The sequence below is a fragment of the Callospermophilus lateralis genome, chromosome 15, assembly GCF_048772815.1.
Source record: "Callospermophilus lateralis isolate mCalLat2 chromosome 15, mCalLat2.hap1, whole genome shotgun sequence".
In the NCBI taxonomy this organism is placed as follows: Eukaryota; Metazoa; Chordata; class Mammalia; order Rodentia; family Sciuridae; genus Callospermophilus; species Callospermophilus lateralis.
The window spans coordinates 20792263-20813778 of record NC_135319.1 but is presented as its reverse complement, the minus strand read 5'-3'; the positions used below and the strand labels follow the sequence as shown (position 1 = coordinate 20813778).

The following is a 21516-nucleotide window of genomic DNA, read 5'->3' as shown; positions in this document are numbered from 1 at the left end:
ATTACTTTTCCTTGCAGGTGCAGCTGGAGGTCAGTGAAGGTGGTATCCTCTGGATCTTTAGACTTGGGGCACAGTTTCAAAAGAATGACTAGACCTTTAGACTTGGGGCACAGTTTCAAAAGAATGTAAAGGGATTTATGCATTTTTGTGTACTTGAGCCTCCTGACATGAGTGGAAATAGTCTGTCCACATTTTCTTGACTTTAGCAGAGATGGATGCTTGAAAGAAAATCTACTGAGATGAGGCCTGACCTTTTTCTTTGGCTGGTTATTTAGCAGAAGCCTCCCAATGCTAGCATCCTGAAAGGTTTTCATTTGAGAAGCCCCAACAAAAACACACTCGCTACATTCCATAGTCCAGTCTTCATGTGGGTTTCCTGTCAAGAGGATGTAGCATTGCCTTGATGAGGGATAAGTGGGCACTTTAGAGCTTATCTGATGGTGAGTGACCACAGAACCAAAGAATCAAGCCGAGAGGCCACCGACTCAGCCCAATTGTAGACTTCTGCAGGGTGGATGCTCTCTGCCATGCTCTCCCAAGCCCAGCTTTGTGTGCCAGGCTCACTGTTTTTGTTCTTCCCTTCCATGGTTGAACTATGAAAAATGATTATAAAAGGAGCCACCGTCTCAGAAGCAAAAATGCAGAAAACATGTTTTCTCCAGTGTTTCACAGGAAGCACTGAATAGATTTGATTTCATTTGCATGCAATCTTCATTGTGTCAAGGAATACTCCGGCTTTCCCGGTTCCCCCTGGTGGACTGGATGGAGTTGCCCTGGGTGCAGAGATGAACTAGACAGGGCTTTGTTACCCTAGTGCACACTGGGACCTTCCTCATTAGGGCGTAAGACTGTTGAACAAACATTTTCCATCATTCGGTCCCTTGGAGTTAGCACATTTACATTTTTGTATCTTCACCCTCCTCTCTTTGTCCTATTCATTCAAATATATGTATGTATGCACATATATTTAAAAGTGGGTTTATATTATATATGTAATTGTATGTATTTATGTAATTCCACATCATGAGGATCTCAAACTTATTTTGAAGCAATATATATTTTCTTCCTCAGTGCTCCATTGCTCAACATGTAAGTTTTTTCCCAATACAGGACTATTGTAAACAGTACCGAGATTAGTATTTTTCTATATAAATCTTTACCTGTATTTCTGCCTAATTTGTTAGGGATAGAATATCTTGGGTGGAATTACAGGTTGACGGTAACAAGCAGTTTAAACGTTATTGCTACACATTGCTGAGACAACGAGCAGTAGAGTCTCTTCTGGGTATTTCTTGCCTCTTCTACTAGGCTGTAAATGCCTGGAGGGCCCTAGATCCTTAGAACCTGTAGCAGAGACCGGATACTCTATAAATAGTGCTGGATTATTTAATCATAGCTCTTCATGGCTTTTCTATTTTATTTTTTAAAAAAACCTCAAAAAACCCATTCCTGATCACGATGCCTAGCTCTGCTGGTTCATCACCTCACACTAGAAGCAGACTTGGCAGCAATCCAGGGTGGGATAACGCTGAATGCCATCCTCTCTCTGCAAGATTCACAATTACAAAAGCATATTAACCCCAGAACAGCTTGTTTAATGTTAACTCGCTGTTTTCCAAACTTCTTCAACCACAGAACCATTTTCCCACACAAGTAGGGCTTGTGACATGTAATTTAAATGTTTTGGGGTTTTTAGCTGTTGAACTTGTACTGGTTGTATCCTGCATTTTCCCCCACTTAACATTATAACCAGTGCATTCTCCAGATCATTGCAAATGCTTTGCAAACATCCTTTATAAGGACTGCCTGATTTATCAACCATTTTAAGGCATTGTTGTCTTTAGGACGTCAGGCACTGCCTGAGAGCTAGTCTCCTCAACCTTTCCTGGCAAGTCGGCACTGAAAAGAATTCTGAGAAGGATTTGTCTCAATTATTCAGCATGTTTTCTTAGGAAAGATTCTCAAAAGTGGAATTATAGGGTCAAAGGATATGAGTTGTTGTGAATCTCTGAGTGAACACCTGGAAATAACAATGCAGTTGTTTTCAACAGTTTTCAGTAAAGCAAGGATGCTCTAGGGACTGGTGTACAGGAGCACCTGGTTCCAGTTTTATTTTGATGTCTGCTGCAGTCAAGACAGGAACCCCTAAGAGGCTGGCCCTTATCACATGAAGATGAAATGACCCTTTGAGAAGGAGGCAGATAACAGCCATGCTGGATGGGTGAGGAAAGACACCATGGAAGATTCCCTGGTAGAACAGAGCGGAGACAGATAATGTTATTTTCTTATAGACTGTGATTCAAGGCTTTCTGAATATCCTGTATTTTAGTTTAGAATGAAAACTCAGGAGCAAAAAGTCTCATATGAACATATTCTCATTCCTGGCTCCAAAATGGAAACTTTGGAAGATGACTTGGATCAATTGAACAATTTGTCTTTCAGATATACTTAATTGAAGTATTTGCCCTTTAGTATGTACTAAAATATACTAAACCAAAAGTTAAAACATTATATTAATAGAAGGTTTTTCTGATATATGTAGTGAGAGAGAATTGAAAGCATTACTTTTAGATTGATTTTGTCACATAAATGTGATGCACCATATTGACACCAACTGCTCTCTGGGCCTTGCACTTTTCTTTACATTTGTTTCAATAGAACTTGATGTTTTGAGCATATATGCCAAGAGGTGACATGAAATGGAACTAAATAATTTGATCTTGTTGGAAACCAAGGAAAGGCTGAATGTGATTATCTGCAGCACATGAATCCAAGTGAATGGTAGAGCCAGGCTGAATTATTCATGGCAAAATAGGCAGCAAAGTTTGGGCAGAAGGGTCACCAATAAGTTCCAAGTAACCAGTAGCTGATCAATGGGTTTTGTATATACCAAAACCCTTATTTCCCTTTCTTGAGCACAGTTATGATGATACTTGATTATGTGACTAAAATAGGAATCATCAAAGAAAGTAATGATTTGGACCATCAAGCTGTATCAAATGCAGTGTAAAGCAATGCTTGTATGCTTTGCAACCATGACTGTAGATATCAACCATAGTGTGGAATGAAATTCCTGTAACAGTAGGTCTACTTTCTCCATGACTTCCTTATACTATAAGAATAGAAGATGAAGTGGCATTTTCAGGGAAAAGTTGAATTTTATTAAAAAAAAATTCATTTAACTGAAGAATTTGACCTGTAGGGACAAAATGTTTAGTTGACCTGATTACTTATCCCTTTTGTGCCTCTATCCTCTCCTTTTAAAAGATACCTATATCTTAACGTTGCTGTAAAGATTGAATAAATAATAAAATAAAGCATGGGAAATGCTTAGTATAACACTATCACTTAAGAATTTGGGGACCCCAGCACCCAAGTATTATAACCCTCTCAGTATAATTAAAAAATAAAATAAAGCTAACACCAAGTAATTAAAAAAATGTAAACAAGGCATTTGTATTCTCACAAAAACTAATGCTTTAAAATTGTTTTTAAAGAAATATCATGTTAAATTCTTTAAAAGAATTCACTTAATTGTTTTGGGGTGGCCCTACTCTGTCATACCTTAACCAATTGCATGCCCAATCTGGCTACTGGTTATTTCAACATCTGTGCTCAATAAATACTGTTTTGAATGATAATGAAAATGACATGTCTCTCCAAAGTTAAAAGAAGAGGTTCAGCATCCAGAAATTTAATTGAAACCATGTGGAGAGTCATGGGATCCACAGGCATTACCAACCATCTGTAGAGATCATTTATTAACACAAGGAGAGAGGTCAGCAATGAACCTGAGAGAGACACACAAAAGCTGTAATTTGTCCCTGCTTTTGTGACTGCCAGGGGGTGAGAAAGATTGGGTAGGACTTGGTATTCTGCTGGGGATGGAGATGAGGTACCAGATACCACCAATGAAACCCTTCTGAGAGGGTTACAAGTGCCTGGAGCAAGATACCCTTGCTGTGGGTCCATGTGCATCATCTTGATGAGGACTGGAGTCCTCTTCTTGGTGAAGATAAAGATGAAAGAGACATGACTACCATTCAGACTTAAAAACATACGTGTGAGTTTATATCTCAAATTCTCTTAAGAATTTAGTTTGCCAGATGCAGTCTCCAAAGCTAATTGACTCTTGATCCCTGGCAAAATTCAGTCTCCTGGTAAACTGAGAGATCTGGGACTATGGAGATCCTATAAAGGCTATGCTGCATGAAAAGAGATACTAACGTAATGGGATGTTTTCTCTGCAAGGTGGTTATGGCTTATCTTGGTTTGACACTAATGCTAATGATTCAGAAGTTGCTTTCTGTGTCTGAGCCTGTGTTTTTCCATCTGTAAAACAAAGAGGTTTGAGCAGAAAACACTGCAGGTGATGATGATTTACACAATTGGAAAAAAGGAACTTCTTACCTTGAGATGTTCCAGGAGAGTCTCAATTCTAAAAATACTTGTTCAGAATATTATTATGCTATTGTGTCATGTAACTGTGTTTCAAGGGTTGCTTTAGGACTTCTACAATTGAGATTCCATGAGATAAAAACAATACATACACACACACACACACACACACCCTGTCATCATCATCATTATATCAGAGGTGTGGGTACATTTCATAATAAGAAAATCTGTTTAGCTGGGTGTTTCCAAACTTATTGAGTGACAATATCTATTAATGTATTTTTCATGGAATGGTTTGGGCTCATTATTTTAAACTAGCATGTCTGTCTCTCCTAAATAGAACTTTTTCTTGCTCTAGATCATTCAGCAACTCCCAGAATATGGAGTGTTGGTTCACCAGATTTTCCCAGAGAAAAAAAGGCTAGAAGAGGAGCTGGCTTTGGGCATCTGTGCTAAAGGTGTCATAGTATATGAAGTGAAAAACAACAGCAGAATTGCAACTTTGCGGTTTTGGTGGAGAGAAACTGGGAAGATCTCGACTTATGTGAGTGTGGCTTAGTTACTAAATGACCTGTGCTTCATTTTCCTTTGATCTGCTGCCCCTTTAAAGGAGCCACAGATCTCGTGAATTTCTCTTGACCAAATAGCTCACAGCCCAGCCTTAGTTAACCCGCATACTGATACATGGTGGGTATTTGGGAAAAGTCTTCTAGGGTATTTTGGAAGGTCTCCAGAAGGCCAGTTCTTCCTACCATCCTTGCCAGTCCCCTCATAAGTCCTGATGAAGAATCTTCAGACCTCAGCCTAAAGGGCTTTACTTTCCTTCTGGATAAAGTTTCCTTAAATTGGGGAAACTGTCAAGGTTGATAGCAAGTTTGGAAGTGGGAGATGGAGGAGTTGAGTGGAGTCTGCCAAGTTATGAAACATCTTCCTTCTTCCTTCTGTTTTTTTTTTTTTTTTGTACTAGGGATTGAGCCCAAGGGTAAATAACCACTAAGCCATAGCCCCAGCTCTTTATATTTTTCATCTTGAGATAGGATTTCAGTAGGTTGCTCACAGCCTCAATAAACTGGCTTTGAACCTGTGATCCTCTTGCCTCAGCCTCCAGAGCAGCTGGGATTACAGGTGTGCACCACCGCAACCAACTTTCTTCTGTTTTAATTTTCCCTTTGCACACAATGTGCCAAAGCACCTAAGTCTGTCTCCCATGGACCACAGGTGTACTATGGGACACAGAGTATTGCAAATTTTTGATCCCTACGGAAAATATTTAAAAGCCCAGAAAGTCCCTATTAAACATACAATATTTGAAATTGTATTTGAAGAATTGCATGAGTATTTATACTTCCTGAATTTAGTTACAATCAATTTGTCTCTGGTACCCTGGTAGTTGACTATCCTTTCCTGTCCCATGGGCCATCCAGATCAGTATCCATATTAATTTAATGGTGATTCATTAAGACAAGTTCTTGGTCTTATGGCCCATAAAAATTATGGTTTTTCTTTCTATTTAATTTTCTCTTATGATTTAATAATTTCTCTACTCACTAGATTACTATTTTTATTATTATCTGATGTTAGAATTTCCTAAGTAGAACAAAATTGCCTTTATTCATTTTCTGGAAGTTTCTTTTGTGCCTCCCATCTTGTCTTTTGAAGTTAATATAGTGTCAAAATATAACTCCTAATGGAATTTCACAATAAATTATCATTTGTTTTTAGGGGGAAAAACTTGTATCTAAAAGGAGATAATAATTGAGCATAATTTTTGAGTTTGTTAAAGTGGTCCTAAGTATTCTAAGGAAGCTAAAATTTTCCCAGATGTTTTCACTCAAATATAAATAATAGTTATATCCATGAATTTTTCAGAATTTTAATTATTTGAATTACTTTAATTCAATTAAAAGATATTTGAAGAATTTTAACACTAAAGTAGTTTAATTATACTGCATTGTTTCTTACTTTCTTCACTGCATGTTAAAAAATTCCAATATTATTTGTTTTAAAATATTCATAAAAATTCAGATACTCTAAATAGTATATTTGATAAATGTAATTTTATAACCATAAAATTCAATGTTGCCTTTAAGGAAGTACTTCATATATAAATTGGTTTAATTCTTACAGATATTTATTTTCCCCACAACCTGGAATAATTTCTTGATTAAAGCCAGGAAGTATCAGGTTCACAAGATAAACTCAGTAGCTTAAAAAAACATGACTTAATTAGGATTTCCAGTCCCTGATAATCATCCTCTTCCTTGGCATGAATGACTTATTTTTATGGAAAAGTCATCACATGAAGTAATATCACCAGCTGCTTGCCACCAAACAAGCATCTTCCACAGAAAATGACTTGAACTTTTTATGCTTGTGCAAGCACAAAATAGGGAACTCTGTGAATAATAAGAGAATTAGCTCAGGAAGCTAGTTTAAATATTTTTTTTTATTAATAGTAGAAGCAAGATGCCTCAGATAATTACAGATTTCATTTTTCCAGTCTGCATGGAAGTAGCCAAAAAAATAGAGAAGGACATCATTTTCAAAGTATATGATTCATAGGTGAGTTGACATTTATATATGGTCTGATTATTCAAATAAGCATTCCTTCTAAAACAAGGAACCTGTTCTTGATTATCAGAACTAGTTAAAATCTTCAAAGAGAAATTCATGGAACACAGATTTCAGCTATATAGGACCTTCTTTAAGGAAAAAAATACAAAGTGGCAAATACAAACTCCCATATGAAATGGAATATTTATTCAGAATTCGAAAAGAAATCACAATAGCTTACAAATTTAAAAAGCCAAACAAATACTGCAAATATAAAAATGTCAGAAAATAATTTTGTTGATGAACTCCTTGACAAAGTCTATAGAACTTCTTTTTTTTGCAAAATTTTTTTAGTGGCATACTCTTTGATTATTTTTCCATATGATGATATTTTTGTATTATCATTTTCTTTAAAGCAAATAGACAGAGTTACTATTATAAAAGAGAGCCACACAATAAAAGCCACATAAATAAATCCCACTAAATCTAGACTAACTGGAGCCTTGCTTCAACTTCTCCTTAGAGGAATCTGTTCCCACACCACCTAGCACACACACTATCTGGTGTGAGTATATGAAGTAGAAAGGAGATTACATAAATCAGTTTTCCAACACTATGACAAAATACATGAGATAGTGAACTTAAAAATAGAAATGGTTTAAAAATAGAAAAGGTTTGTTTTGGTTCACAGTTTTGGAGGTTCCAATCGATGATCAATTGCTTTGGGCCTGTGGTGAGATAGCATATAATGTCAGGAGGACACCACAGAGCAAAAGGACTCATATCCTGGCCTTGGATCAAAGAGATAAGAAGAGACTTGGGTCTCACGTCCTTTCTGAGGATATATCACCAATGACCTAAAGACTTCCCTCAAGTGCCTACCTTCTAAAGTTTCTACCACTTTCTAATTGGGGCTTTGGTGGACAATTTTTAAAGTAGTAAAGTTAATTTTTTTAAAAAAATAATTTATCAGCACATTATAGTTACACATAATAGTTGGGTTCATCCTGACAAAATCATACATGCATGGGATTTAATTTCAGTTCACATTCTCCCCATTCTTCCCCCTCGATTCCTCTACTCTACTAGTCTTCTTTTCACTCATCTATTTATTTATTTTTAATTGGTTCTTTCTATTTATATACAAAGGTGAAATTCCCTGTGGTGTACTTATCTATGATTTAAAAAAAATTCATTCTGTATTTCCTCCCTTTTTCTTTCTCTCCTCTCTTGCTCTCAATCTCCTTCTTCTCTATTGATCTTCCTCATATTTTTATGATAGTCAGTCCTCTCCTCTTCTTTATTTTGCTCTAGCTTCCACATATAAGAGAAAACATTTAGCCCTTGAATTTATGAGCCTGGCTTATTTCATATAAGCACAATGTTGTCTATCCATACATTTACCAGAAAATGCCATAATTTAATTCTTTTTTATAGCTGAGGAAAATTCCATTTTTTTGTGTATATATATATATGTATATATACACACATACACATACACACCACAACTTCATTTCTTTCTTTTTTGGATGGGGTGGGGGCAGGTACCAGGTATTATACTCAGGGGCACTCAATGACTGAGCCACATTCCCAGCCCTATTTTGTATCTCATTTAGAGACAGGGTCTCACTGAGTTGCTTGGCACATCACTTTTGCTCAGGCTGGCTTTGAATTTAGATCCTCCTGTCTCAGCCTCCTGAGCTGCTGGGATTATAGGCGTGTGCCACCATGCCCAGCACCACAATTTCTTAATCCATTCATCTATTGACAGATATCTGGGTTGATTCCATAATTTAGCATTGTGAATTGTGCTGCTGTAAACACTGAGGTGGCTATAATGCCACAGTATGCTGATTTTAGTTCTTTCAGGTAAATACCAAGGGGTGGGATAGCTGGACCATATGGTGGTTCTATTCCAAGTGTTCTGAATAATCTTCATATTGCTTTTCAGAGTGGTTGTACTAGTCTGCAGTCCCACCCACAATGTACAAGTCTACCCTTTTCCCTGGTTCCTCACCAGCATTTATTACTGTTTGTAGTCTTGATAATTGCCATTCTGACTGGAGTAAAATGAAATCTTAGTGTAGATTTGATTTGCAATTCCTTGATTGCTAGAGATGTTGAACAGTTTTTCATGTATTTGTTGACCATTTGTGTTTCTTCTTCTGAGAAATGTGTTTGGTTCTTTTGTACATTTACTGATTGGGCTATTTTTATTTTTTTGTATTAATTTTTTTGAATTCTTTGTATATTCTAGATATTAATTCCCTATCGGAGGGGCAGATGACAATGATTTTCTCCCATTCTGTAGGTTCTTTCTTCATACCCTTTTTTTTAAAAAAAATATTTATTTTTGAGTAATAGGTGAACACAATATCTTTATTTTATTTTTATGTGGGCTGAGGATCAAACCCAGCACCCCACACATGCCAGGCAAGCACGCTACCTCTGAGCCATGACCCCAGTCCATCTTTCTTCACACTCTTAATAATTTTCTTTGGTGTGCAGAAGCTTTTTAATTTGATGGCATCCCATTTATTGATTCTTAATTTTGTATCTTGAGCTTTAAGGGTCTTTTTGAGGAAGTTTGTGCCTGCATCAATATGATGGAGTGTTGACCCCAGGTTTTCTTTTAACAATTGCAAGGTTTCTTGTCTAAGTCCTATGTTTATTATCCTTTCTAATTTATCTTTTGTGCAGGGTAAGAAATTGGGATCTAGTTTCATTTTTCTACATATGACTATTCAGTTTTCCCAGGCCCATTTGTTAAAAAGACTGTCTTTTGATATGTCTATAACATATATTTTTGACCCCTTTATGAAGTATCAGATGGCTATAAATATATGGGTTTGTCCCTGGGTGTTCTGTTCTGTTTCATTGGTTTTCAAATCTATTTTTATGCCAAAAATAGATGAGGTTTTGTTACTATAGCTCTGTAGTATAATTTCAGATCAGGTATTATGATGCCTCCTGCATCATTCTTCTTGCTCAGTATTCCTTTGAATATTCTAGGTGTCTTATCTTTCCAAAATAAATTAAATGTTTTTTCCCTAATTCTCTGAAGAAAGTCATTGGTATTTGAAGAAAGTCATTGGTACTTTGATAGGCATTGCATTGAATCTGTACATTGCTTTTAGTCATTTTGACAATATTAATTCTGTCTATCCAAGAACACTGCAAGTCTTTCCATCTTCCAAGGTATTCTTTAATTAATTTCTTTAGTATTCTGTGATTTTCATTGTAGAGATCTCTCACCTCCTTGATTAGATTAATTTCACTTTATTTTTTGACCTTATTCTGAATGAGATGATTTTCCAGATTTCTTCTTCAGCAGAATCACTATTGGAGTATAGGAAAGCTTTTTATTTATGAATGCTGATCTTTTATCCTGCTACTTTGCTGAATTCATTTACAGCTCTAGAATTCTTAGGTGGAGTTTCTTGAGTTTTCTAGATATAGAATCATGTCATTAGCAAACAGTTTGATTTCTTCTTTTCCTATTTGTATCCCTTTATTTTCTTTGCCTGATTGCTCTAGTTAGTGTTTTGAGGACGTTATCGAATAGAAGTGGTGAAAGTAAACATCCTTGTCTTGTTCTTTATTTTAGAGGAAATGATTTCAGTTTTTCTCCATTCAGTATAATGTTGGCTTTGAGTTTGTCATAAATATCCTTTATAATGTTAAGGTAAGTTCCTTCTATCCCTAATTTCTCCAGCCTTTTAAACATAAACGTGTGCTGGATTTTATCAAAGGCATTTTCTTCATCTATTGAGATGATCATGTGATTCTTGTACTTAATTTTATTTAAGTGGTGAATTACATTTATTGTTTGGTATATGTTCTATGAATCCTGCATTAGTGGAATGAAACCCACTTGATCATGGTGTATTATCTTCTTGATGCGTTTTTCAATGTGCTTTGCTAATATTTTATTAAGGATCTTTGCATCTTTGTTCATCAAGGATATTGTAGTTTTCTTTCCTTGATGTGTTTTGTCTGGTTTTGTTATCAAGGTTATATTAGCTTCATAGAATGTATTTGGGAGTGTTCCATTCCTTTTAATTATCTTATGAAATAATTTGAGGAAGACTAGTGTTCGTTCTTCTTTAAAGTTCTGGTAGAACTTAGCTGAGAATCCATCTTGTCCTGGGGTTTTTTTTTTTTTTTTGAAAGCTTTTAATTGCCGTTTCATTACTTTATATTGGTCTTCTTAGGTTTTCTTTATCTTCCTTGCTCACTTTGGGCAGGAATTTGTCAATGTCTTCTAAATTTTCCAGTTTATTGGAGTATACATTTCCAAAATAGTTTCTAATGATCCTCTGGATTTCAGAAGTCCGATATCTCCTTTTTTTCAAATCTAATTTTGTTTACTTAGGTCATCTCTGTCTTTCTTTTGGTTAGTTTGGCTAATGGTTCATCAATCTTACTTATCTTTTTTGAAGAACTCACCCTTTGTTGCATTGATCCTGTCTATGTTTTTAATTCTCAATTTTATTAAATTTGGCTCCAATCTCAATTATTTCTTGTCATCTGCAGATTTGGGAATTAGTTTCTTCTCCTTTTTCTAGGATCTTGAGGTAGAGAATAAGCCTACTTATTTGAAATCTCTCTGTTTTCTTAAATGTCAGTACTGAACGCTTAAATGCTCAAATTTGCCTCAGAAATGCTCTTATATGTTTTAGACATTTTGATATGTTATATTTCTGTTCCTATTTGTTTCTAAGAATTTTTTGATTTCTTCTCTCAATTCTCCTTTGATCCATTCTTCACTTAGAAGAATATTATTTAACCTCCATGTGTGCATGAAGTTTCTATGATTTTTCTTGCTGTTGGTTTCTAGTTTTATTCCATTAGGATCTGATAGGCTGCACAAGATTATATTGATTTTTTTTTTGTATTAGCTAAGACTTACATTGTGATCTAGAATATAATTTATTGTGGAAAAGTTTCCAGGAACTGATGAGAGGAAGGTAAATTCAGCTGTTCAGGGGTGAAATATTCTGTAGATGTCTGTTAGTTCCACTAGATTTATAGTATTATTTAGGTTGCAAATATCTTTACTGAATTTATGTTTGTGATGTCTTGTCTGTTATTTATAAGGGTGTGTTGATGTCACCCAGTATTATACATTGGTGTCTACTTGAGATCTAATATCAAGGAATATTTCTTTTTTAATGTAATTGGGTGTGCTGACTTTTGGAGCATATATATTTACTATTACATCTTCCTGTTGGATTAGTTTCTTTATCAGTATGTATTGGCCTTTTTCTGTCTTCTGATTAATTTTTGCTTGAAGTCTGCTTTGTCAGATGTGAGAATGGCTAATACTGCTTGTTTTTGGACTCTATTTGCATGGAGTGTTTTTTTTAATCCTTTTATCTTCAGTCTGTGAATGTCTTTCCCTATGAGATACATCTCTTGCAAACAGCATTAGACTTGTTTTTGATCCAGTATGCTAATATGATTTTTTAATTGGGGAATTGAGACCATTTACATTCAGTGTTAATATGGATATGTGTTTGTAGTTTTCTGACATTTTGATTTTTTTTTTTACTATATTTAATATCATCTTGATTCCCATTTAGCAGTACTCTTCCATTGATCTTGCTTTATTTGGGAGCTTTGGGATTTGTTTTTGGGTTACCCTGTGTGCAGTTTACCTTTGAGTATTTCTTGCAGTGATGATTTGGTGGTCATGAATTCTTTTAGTTTATCTTTTTCATGGGAAATTTTTATTTCCCCCTCAAATGTGAAAGAGAGCTTTGCTGGATATAGTAATCTTGGCTGGAAATTGTTTTCTTTTAGAGCTTGGAATATCTCATTCCAGTTAGTTGGGTGAAGGGTGAGGCCTGATCCTAGGAAACAAGATTCAGAACTCTGGCAGTTGAAAGAAAATGTGAGGCATGGTTGAAATATTAGTCATCTTTTATTTAAAGGCATCAGTAGCCCTTAGAAAACCACATTTAATTCCCATAGCCATTTCCATAGGCCCTTTTTTATATGTAGGCCAGACAAAGAAGGCACACTGCCAACAGGTTACATCAGTGGCTCCGTGCTCACAAGCTAATGTTTATGACCTGAAGTACACATGCTCAGTCAGAGTGTTTGTATCCTTGACTACACAACAACCATAACATAACTGATTTATGACCTTGGCTACATGCTAAAAACATACCAGAGCTTGCTGGAAGCCCCAGTGAGGGAACCTTACTATAGCCATTTTGGGCCTCCTCCAACACAGTTCTTCCTTGATTTTAGGATCTGAATTGAGAATTCAGAAGTCAGTCTTATTGGTTTGCCTTGAAATATGCCCTGATGTTTCTTTATTGCGGCTTTTAAATAATCTCTCCTTATTTTCTCTGTTAGGTATTTGGATTATGGTGCATCTTGGAGAACTTCTTTTTATGAAGAGGAAGGGGTCCTGTAGGCTTCCAGTATGTCATTTGTGATATGAGGAAACTTTTATGCTACCATCTGATTGAAAATATTCTTAATGCCTTTAGCCTATATCTCCATGCTCTCTTCTATCCCAGTGAATCTCAGGTTTGATCTCTTGATGTTGCCCCAGGGTTCATGTATCTTCTGATCATGTCCTATCATTTTTCCCCTTTATTGCATACTGTGGGAAGCCGTTCTCACACGTGATTGGGCACCTCCCTGACTGGGTATGAGGCGTTCCGGCCAGCCGTGTCAGAACTTATCCCCACCCTTTTTAGGTGCGAGAGCCCGTCCGTGTGGGGGTGTGACTGACCATTGACCCTGAGACTAATCACTGACCCTGACCTTGGAATGCTGTCCCCCTCGACCTTCATTGGATGGAATTTTCCCTTGAATTTTTTGTTCCCCAATAAAAGCCCACTCTCTGGCGTGCTCTCCCTCTCTCCTGCTGATCTCTTGTGTAAACCTTGCTACCACACCAGGTGGCTTGAGGCAGAAGCCAGGAAGGGCCGTCTCTTAGCTGGGCAAGAAAAAGGTAAATTGAGTTTATGTGTCTTTATTTTGATCTCACTAGTTAACTTCTATGCTTAGGACCTCTAGTATGAAGCTAGCGTGCTGGTCGCGTGGCAGAAAATATTCTTAATGCCTTTAGCCTATATCTCCGTACTCTCTTCTATCCCAGTGAGTCTCAGGTTTGATCTCTTGATGTTGCCCCAGGGTTCATGTATCTTCTGATCATGTCCTATCATTTTTCCCCTTTATTGCATACTGTGTACTCAAGTTCCTGTACCCTATCTCTAAAACCTGAAATTCTGTCTTCAAGGACTAAAGTTCTATTTTCTATGCAATTTCATTTGTGGTGATCGTTTCAAATGAATTTTAGTTGTTGATAGATCTTTATTTTATTTATTTATTTTTCTGTGGTGCTGAGAATTGAACCCAGTGCCTCACACATACCAGGCAAGTGTGCTACTGCTGAGCCATAATAACTCCAGCCCCTCAAATAAATTTTTAATTTGATTAATTGTGACTTTTATTTTCAGGAGTTCTGATTAATGTCTTTTTAATACTTCTATTTCTTTATTGAAATGTTCTTTCATTTCCTGTATTTATTCTTTTAATTCATTCCTTAGATCTTCTTTTAGTTCACTGAACATTTTGATAATCATTTTTTTATAATCTTTCTCTGAGATTTCATCAACTTCCACATCTGTGGGATTCTTTGTTGGGAGATTGTGAATTTTAGAGGGAGATTTGTTTGCTTGTTTCTTCATGTTTTCAGAGGTGTTGGACTTGAGTATCAATTGAGATGCATTCTTCTTTCTCTTTTACACATATGGCCTTTTGTATGTAGTTAACTTTTTTGTTCTGAGACTTTTAGAGAGACCATTTTGATATTTGAGTAGATGGGACTTGAGGTCCTCTGGTTGTTCTTTCCTGTGTCATGGTTGTTGTTTTGGATTTTTTGTCTCCTCAATTCTCTGAGTTGGAGTAATTTTAAGGCTCAGTTGGGACTAGATTATGTGTGGGGTGAAGTTCATTGTTGCTTGACTGAATTGTGAATGTTTCTCAGCATCTCTACTTTGTGGTCTTGATTTGTCCCGAACACTTTCCAGATTTTCTTAGATGGAAGGGTGACCCAGGAATAGCACCAATGTCAGCAACAGATGTACAGCCTTAAGATAAGTGATCAATGTCCACCTTGACATATGCAATACTAATTGTCACTGGTGTAGGATTAGTGGGGCCACCATTTAATATCAATATCAATAATAAAAAACTATGAATTAGATAAGGCATTTGACAGCAGGTGTATTCTATATTGTCCACTGTATTAATGATCGCAACAACATGAGTGGCGTAGGAATTACATAAATTTTATAATTGTATTATTTAATGTTATTACAGTTTCCTAGGTAAGAGAAAATAGTGTTGGAAGGCAAAAACATTTTGAAATATTTTAAAAAGTGAATCAGAGGGTCAGGATATAGGTAGCAGATATCAGCTATAAAAAATAAGGAATAAAAAATAACTGAAAGTAATGAAAAAAGAAAAAGAGGAAAAGGTAACAGGAAAATTTGGTTGTTACTGAGGGAAGAGAGTGAAGAAGGAGAGATAGGAGAGACAAGAACCAAGATATGAACAAACCAGAAAATGAAGATCAAAACAACCTGAATCTTCTTATAAGTCACACCCCACCTAAGTCAAATCAAGGCTGAGTAATAAATGCAGAAGAAAGCTGCTAATGTGAAGGTGAAATTATATGAATATATATACACATACACGACACACACACACACACACACACACACACACACACACATATATAGTATATATTCTCCAAACCTATTCATGCAGTGAGAACACACACACACACATTTACATACACATACACACAAAATTATGCATAATGGAAAAAATTAAACAATAATACAAGAAATGATGCTTGAAAAAATTTTTTAAAAATTAAAACTTAAAGAAGATTAAAATAAATGGGAATACAGAGAATAAATAAATAAGGAAAGGGCTGGGGATGTAGCTCAAGTGGTAGCGCGCTCTCCTGGCATGTGTGTGGCCCAAGTTCGATCCTCAGCACCACATACAAACAAAGATGTTGTGTCCCGTCGAAAAAAAAACAACTAAAAAATAAACATTAAAATTCTCTCTCTCTCTCTTTAAAAAAAAATAAATAAGGAAAAAGAGAAAAAGAGAAAAAAAATCTTAATGAGAAATAGAGGGCTTGTTTCTGCTATAGTGATCAGACTGTTGGCAGGGATGGATTTCCATTCTTTCTATTTATTTTTGGCTCTGCAATCCTTGGGTCAAAGGCTGGGGATTGTTAAATTCAATGTCTTTGTGTTCCTCATACTTGATGGCCAGGTGGTGTAGCTCTCAGGTTTTAGTCTCCTAGTATAGGGTGGGATAGACTGGGGAGGGCTTATGAATTGTGTAATCCTGTTTGTGGGGTGGTGGTGGTGGAGGTAACACAGAGTTCAAATTGGAAGTTCCAGTAGTTGGGATTTAGTCTTGGGTGAATTTTGGAACTCTGTTGGTAGGTATTTGAGATTTGATCCATGCCCTCTGTTACTGGGGAGCTTCCAGGACATCTGGATCTCTGGGGCCTCTGGTAAAATCCATTTTTAGGATATAGGGACTACATCTTCACATGATTCATCTTTACCACCATGAATGTGAATTACCAGGTATTCGCCCAAGACTTCAGATGCTCCTGCGTGGTCACGATCAGTGTCTTTCCAGTAGTTCTCATGGCGTCCTAGAAACAAAGATTTTCTTTGTGTCTATTTCGGTAGCTCTGGTTCAGGCACACACTGCAGGTCATAATATGTGACTGCTGGGTACTTCCTTTATACATCCTGATTTGTCTCTCCTCACTGCTGTGCAGTGTTAACAGATAGTTTCCAGGCTGCAACTCTGGTCATTTTCTGGGCCAGCAATGTCAGTCACCACTGAGCTGTCTGCCCTCGAGGCTCAAGCAGTTTGGGGTTTGTTTTAATGAACTACTTTCCCCACCGACTCTTTATTCATTAAGATCAATGTCTGTCACTAATCCACAGGTTCTCCCAAGCCAAAAATCTTTAAAATTTAATTTATTTTTATTGTTGTTATTTGCCACACTGTCTTGTCTTTCTACCTGCTGTCCCCTCTCCCCTCAGTGGCTGCTCTTGCAGCTCCTGCCACGGCCAGCCACACTGGCACATCTCTAGCACTGCGTATTAAATTCTGTTTGAAGTTTCTGATTTTCTGTATCTGTATAGTTTCTTTTTGCAGTCCAGTATTCAATTTCAGTGAGTTCAACTTATTACCCACCTGCCTGGGGAGCAATCGTCCTGCTTTGTAAGTCTGGTGCTGAGGAACTGCTAGGAAGTGCATCCTTCTTCTAATCCACTGTCTTCTTATTTGATGGGCATTTAAAATCCAAGCTATAGCTTAGGAAAAGTCAAAGGGAAAAGTAGAGCTGGTGGCTTGATGGATTGCAATAAAAACATCTTACTTTCCACATCTCACCAGACCCTGTGAGCACATTGCCAGGACCCCTCGCAGGAAAGGACCTACCCAAGTAAGGGCCCTGAATCAATAGATTTAGAATCCATTCACATGGACGCAAAGAGCTTTGCAAAGCTTCATGAGATTCATGACAAGTCTCTGCCTGCAAGAAAGTTGTTGTTTTGCAAAGATATATCAAAACAAACAAATACTCAAGCCAGCAAGCAAACAGCAACAACTGCTGTGGATGAACTATTTGAAATAGTAAACTAATGCTTTGAAACAACATGATATTACAGAAGCACCTGGAATATTTGTACTGCAACCACAGGGGCTGAAGAAAGGTTTTATGTTTGTGCTGAAAATTCTGATATTGAGATTTTACATCATCTTGTTCACAGAGCATCTTGCTTCTGACAAAGTTTGCCTGAAGCTGTGAATTTCCCATTAAATGATGTTATCAGAGTGGCGATAAATACACATAAAGCCCTAACCCATTTCAGTCAAGGCTGTTTTCAGCTTTATGCCAAGAAATAGGATGGATATTACACTTTCCGTTTAATACCTTAGAGCATTGTCTCCCAAAAGGAGGATTTCATTGAGTTTATAAACTGAAAGAAGTGTGTGTGAGTGTGTGTGTGTGTGTATGTGTGTGTGTGTGTGTGTGTGTGTGTGAATGATTCACCCTTTTCAGATTTGTTAAACAGTAGTTATTAGATTAAAAAGAGTGACTTGGTTATCTAAAAAATTTTAATATCTGAATGAATGAAGTTGAAATAAAATGTTGGGACTGTGGGAAAGCATATCAATGTGTACTGACAAAATGCATGGATTCTGAGAAAATGTTCAACTTTGAAAGTGGGCATAAAATGACTGATTGAGTACTAAGGAAGAATTTTGACGACCAGTAGAACAATATGAATGAATACTTGAGAAAATGCATTATTTAAAGAACTTTTATATCAACAGATTCAGAATCCACTAACATTGTAATAAGGAGGCTCAGAGCTACATTTATCAATGAAAGTAAAAAATATTTAGAGAATTATTAAATTATCTGAAATTAGGTCAATGATGAAAAGGAGTTTCTCAGAGGAAAGGCAATAAACAGTTATCTGCTTCTCATTAATATCTGATTTGTATGAATAGAATTCTTACAAATGGTGTCTGTGGGGCCTTAGAGGAGATCAGCCATCAGGAAGATCAGGAGTTTTAGGGGGTTCTTTAAAACATAAACCTGTTTTTATAAAATTATCTTAATAGAGAAAGCTCAAGGTTCTTAATTGAATCATACATAATATTTAGAATAGAGATTTATTTGGAAGTTATATATCAATTCATATTTAATATCATCTGTATTTCTTTGTTCTTGTTCAAAATTATATATTGCAAAAAGTTATGACTTTATTTATAAAGCTCCATGTTAATAACTCCAGGTAGTAATACTCACCAATTTAGTCCAGTGAGCTCTACGAATATTATTGTTTTGCATGTGGGTCTAGAAGATATAATGTAGGGAAGGATTTCTTGGTGGTACGACCTCAATTCCTGCTGCATTTTGAGGACTCTTTCTCTCTTTCCTCATTTTTAGGATAAAGATAAAGTTCATTCTGTAGCTGTGAAGACAAGAAGTTAAGATTTATGACACACTTAGATTAGAACCTGGCACATAATAGCAAGAAATATTAGAACACATACAAGTGTTTTTGTCTTGCCAATGCCTGACTAGCTAAGATTTTATCTGCAACTTCTTGGAGTTGGTACAATAAAAAGAACAGGAATCAGATTTAATGGTATTTTCATATTGCACACAGAAATATGGGGGCCAAGTATGGACCAGACCCATTTCATATTCTTTCTATCCAGCATATCCCTTAGCACATTGAAATTGCCTGATAAATGTTTTATGAATGAAGGAAAAATAAAAATAGGATTTTCTTTTCTTTGGTACCAGGGATTGAACTCAGGGGTACTCGATTATTGAGCCATATCCCAGCCATATTTTGTATTTTATTTAAAGACAGGGTCTCTCTGAATTGCTCAGCACCTTGCTTTTGCTGAGGCTGACTTTGAGCTCATGATACTCCTGTCTCAGCCTCCTGAGCTGCTGGAATTACAGGCGTGCGCCACCATGCCTGGCAAGAAGGATTTTCTTTGGTCTAAGAAAAATAAGTTGGGTCAATATCTGCCGTATACCTCTGGATACCTAGTATGCTGATGCTGAGCTGAGAGACAGAGTGTGCTATTATTCACTGGACACTTGTATTTCAATGAACAGGCAGGGATGGTCAGCATACTAAAGTGTGTGTTTGTTTCTTTTAGAGGAAAAAGTTCACCATCACCAGCAGTGTCACTGGGAAAAAGCACACATTTGTCACTGATTCAGCCAAGACATGTAAATATTTACTGGGCCTCTGTTCTGCCCAGCATGGGTTTAATGCGCAGATGGGCTCTGGGCAGACTATCCATCTTTCAGCTGGTGAGTAGATGCTATATTCTCAATGGACACTTTGGCAAGTTTGTTGTTTTGTAAATAATTTGTATGAACTGATACAATTGACTGGAAGCGTCTATAAAGACTTCAATTTCCTCAGTAAGGACAGAAATACAATAAAAATGAAGTATATTTTTTTTTCTCAGATTGGCAAACACTAAAATAAATAACATTGGAAGGGTAAATTGATACAACTTTCCTAGAGTACAATTGGAAGTATATATCCAAAGTCTTTAAAAAAAAAAAAAAATGTCCTTTTGGCCCCATAATTTTACTTGTAGACAGATATTTATTTTACTGTAATAAATACAGAAAAATGCAAAAGTTGATGTTCATGGGTGTTCACTGGAACATTATTTATAGCAGTGAACATTTGGAAGCAACCTAAATTTCCCAGAATAGAAGACTAGTTAAAAAAAAAATCATAGCACATCTCTATAGTTCAGACAGTTAAAGTATTTTTTGGAGAAGGATGATTTGTGAGACTGTATATGCTATAGAGCTAAGTGGATGACAGCAAGATGTGGGACCATATCTAGTACCATCCAATGGAAGTTTCTTTGATGATAGAAATAACTGTAGCCTTCAGTATGGGAGTCATCAGTATATGTACCTATTGAGCATTTGAAAGGTGGTAAAAACAAATGAAGGATTAAATCTTTAATTTCAGTTTTAGTGATTTATATTTAAATTTGAATGGCTACATGTGCCCATTTATTAAAAAGAATAGCCATACTCAGGTGGTTAATAATTCCATGTTACAAAACAAGAAAATAGAATATAGAAATGAACACCACCACAATATCACTTGTTATTACTTTGTGAGTTATGTATGCAAGCATGATTATTTTCTTTATATTTTCACTATTTGTTAAACTTCCAGCATGAGCATATATTACTGATAAAGTTAAGAAAAAGCCAATTGATTAAAATGTGGCCACACATCATATAAGATCAGTTAACAATTATTGAGCATGTAGGAAATTCTATGGAGCTGTTTATTACCATTGTTCCTACTTTTTCCTGACATTATGATAATCCTTACATGCAAGATCTAATTTATGCTCCAAATACACTTTTTTCACACTGTAATTGTCAAACAGCCCTGTGAAGCAGGAACCAACATTATTGGAAGAGGCAAACTAGGGCTCGAGTAGTAAGAACTGTGCCGGGTGTTTGTTGGTGGGGCTGAGTCTTGAACCTGTGGCTCTTGGGGTCCAGTGCCCATCTACTTCACCTCCTGCAAAGTGATATTTCATAACTTGCCTGAGTGTAAACTTTAGGGCCAGAGAGACTTGCTTTTGAGTGCTTGCTTTATCACAGTGTCTGTTGATCTCTAAGCATTATTTCTTCTTCTGCTATAAAAGAGAACAATAAATACAATGATTCACACTCTACATATTCAGATTGTGGTCTTTGGGCCCTTCAGTATGCACATTACCTTGGAAGTTCACGATGGATGCAGAATCACAGGTCCCACTCCAGGCCTACTAATCAGAATTTGTATTTAAAAATATCCCAGGTGATTTGAATACACATAAAAGTTAGAAAAACACTGGCTAGGAAAATGGCTGGGTGACTTTGGCCAGCTCACCTCCCCTCTTTGAGCTTTAATGCCCTCATTCAAA

At 36.3% G+C, this 21516-nt stretch overlaps 1 protein-coding gene across 2 annotated transcripts in view; it reads left to right on the top strand.

Annotated features, from left to right (window-relative positions):
- Frmpd2 (FERM and PDZ domain containing 2) overlaps positions 1 to 21516 on the top strand; it is a 96299-nt gene that overhangs the window by 34817 nt on the left and 39966 nt on the right. For both annotated transcript variants that reach the window (XM_076834959.1, XM_076834960.1), the window contains 2 exons: positions 4757 to 4942; positions 19717 to 19873. In XM_076834959.1, the coding sequence (XP_076691074.1) occupies positions 4757 to 4942; positions 19717 to 19873 (343 nt within the window). The remainder of the gene's footprint in view (positions 1 to 4756; positions 4943 to 19716; positions 19874 to 21516) is intronic.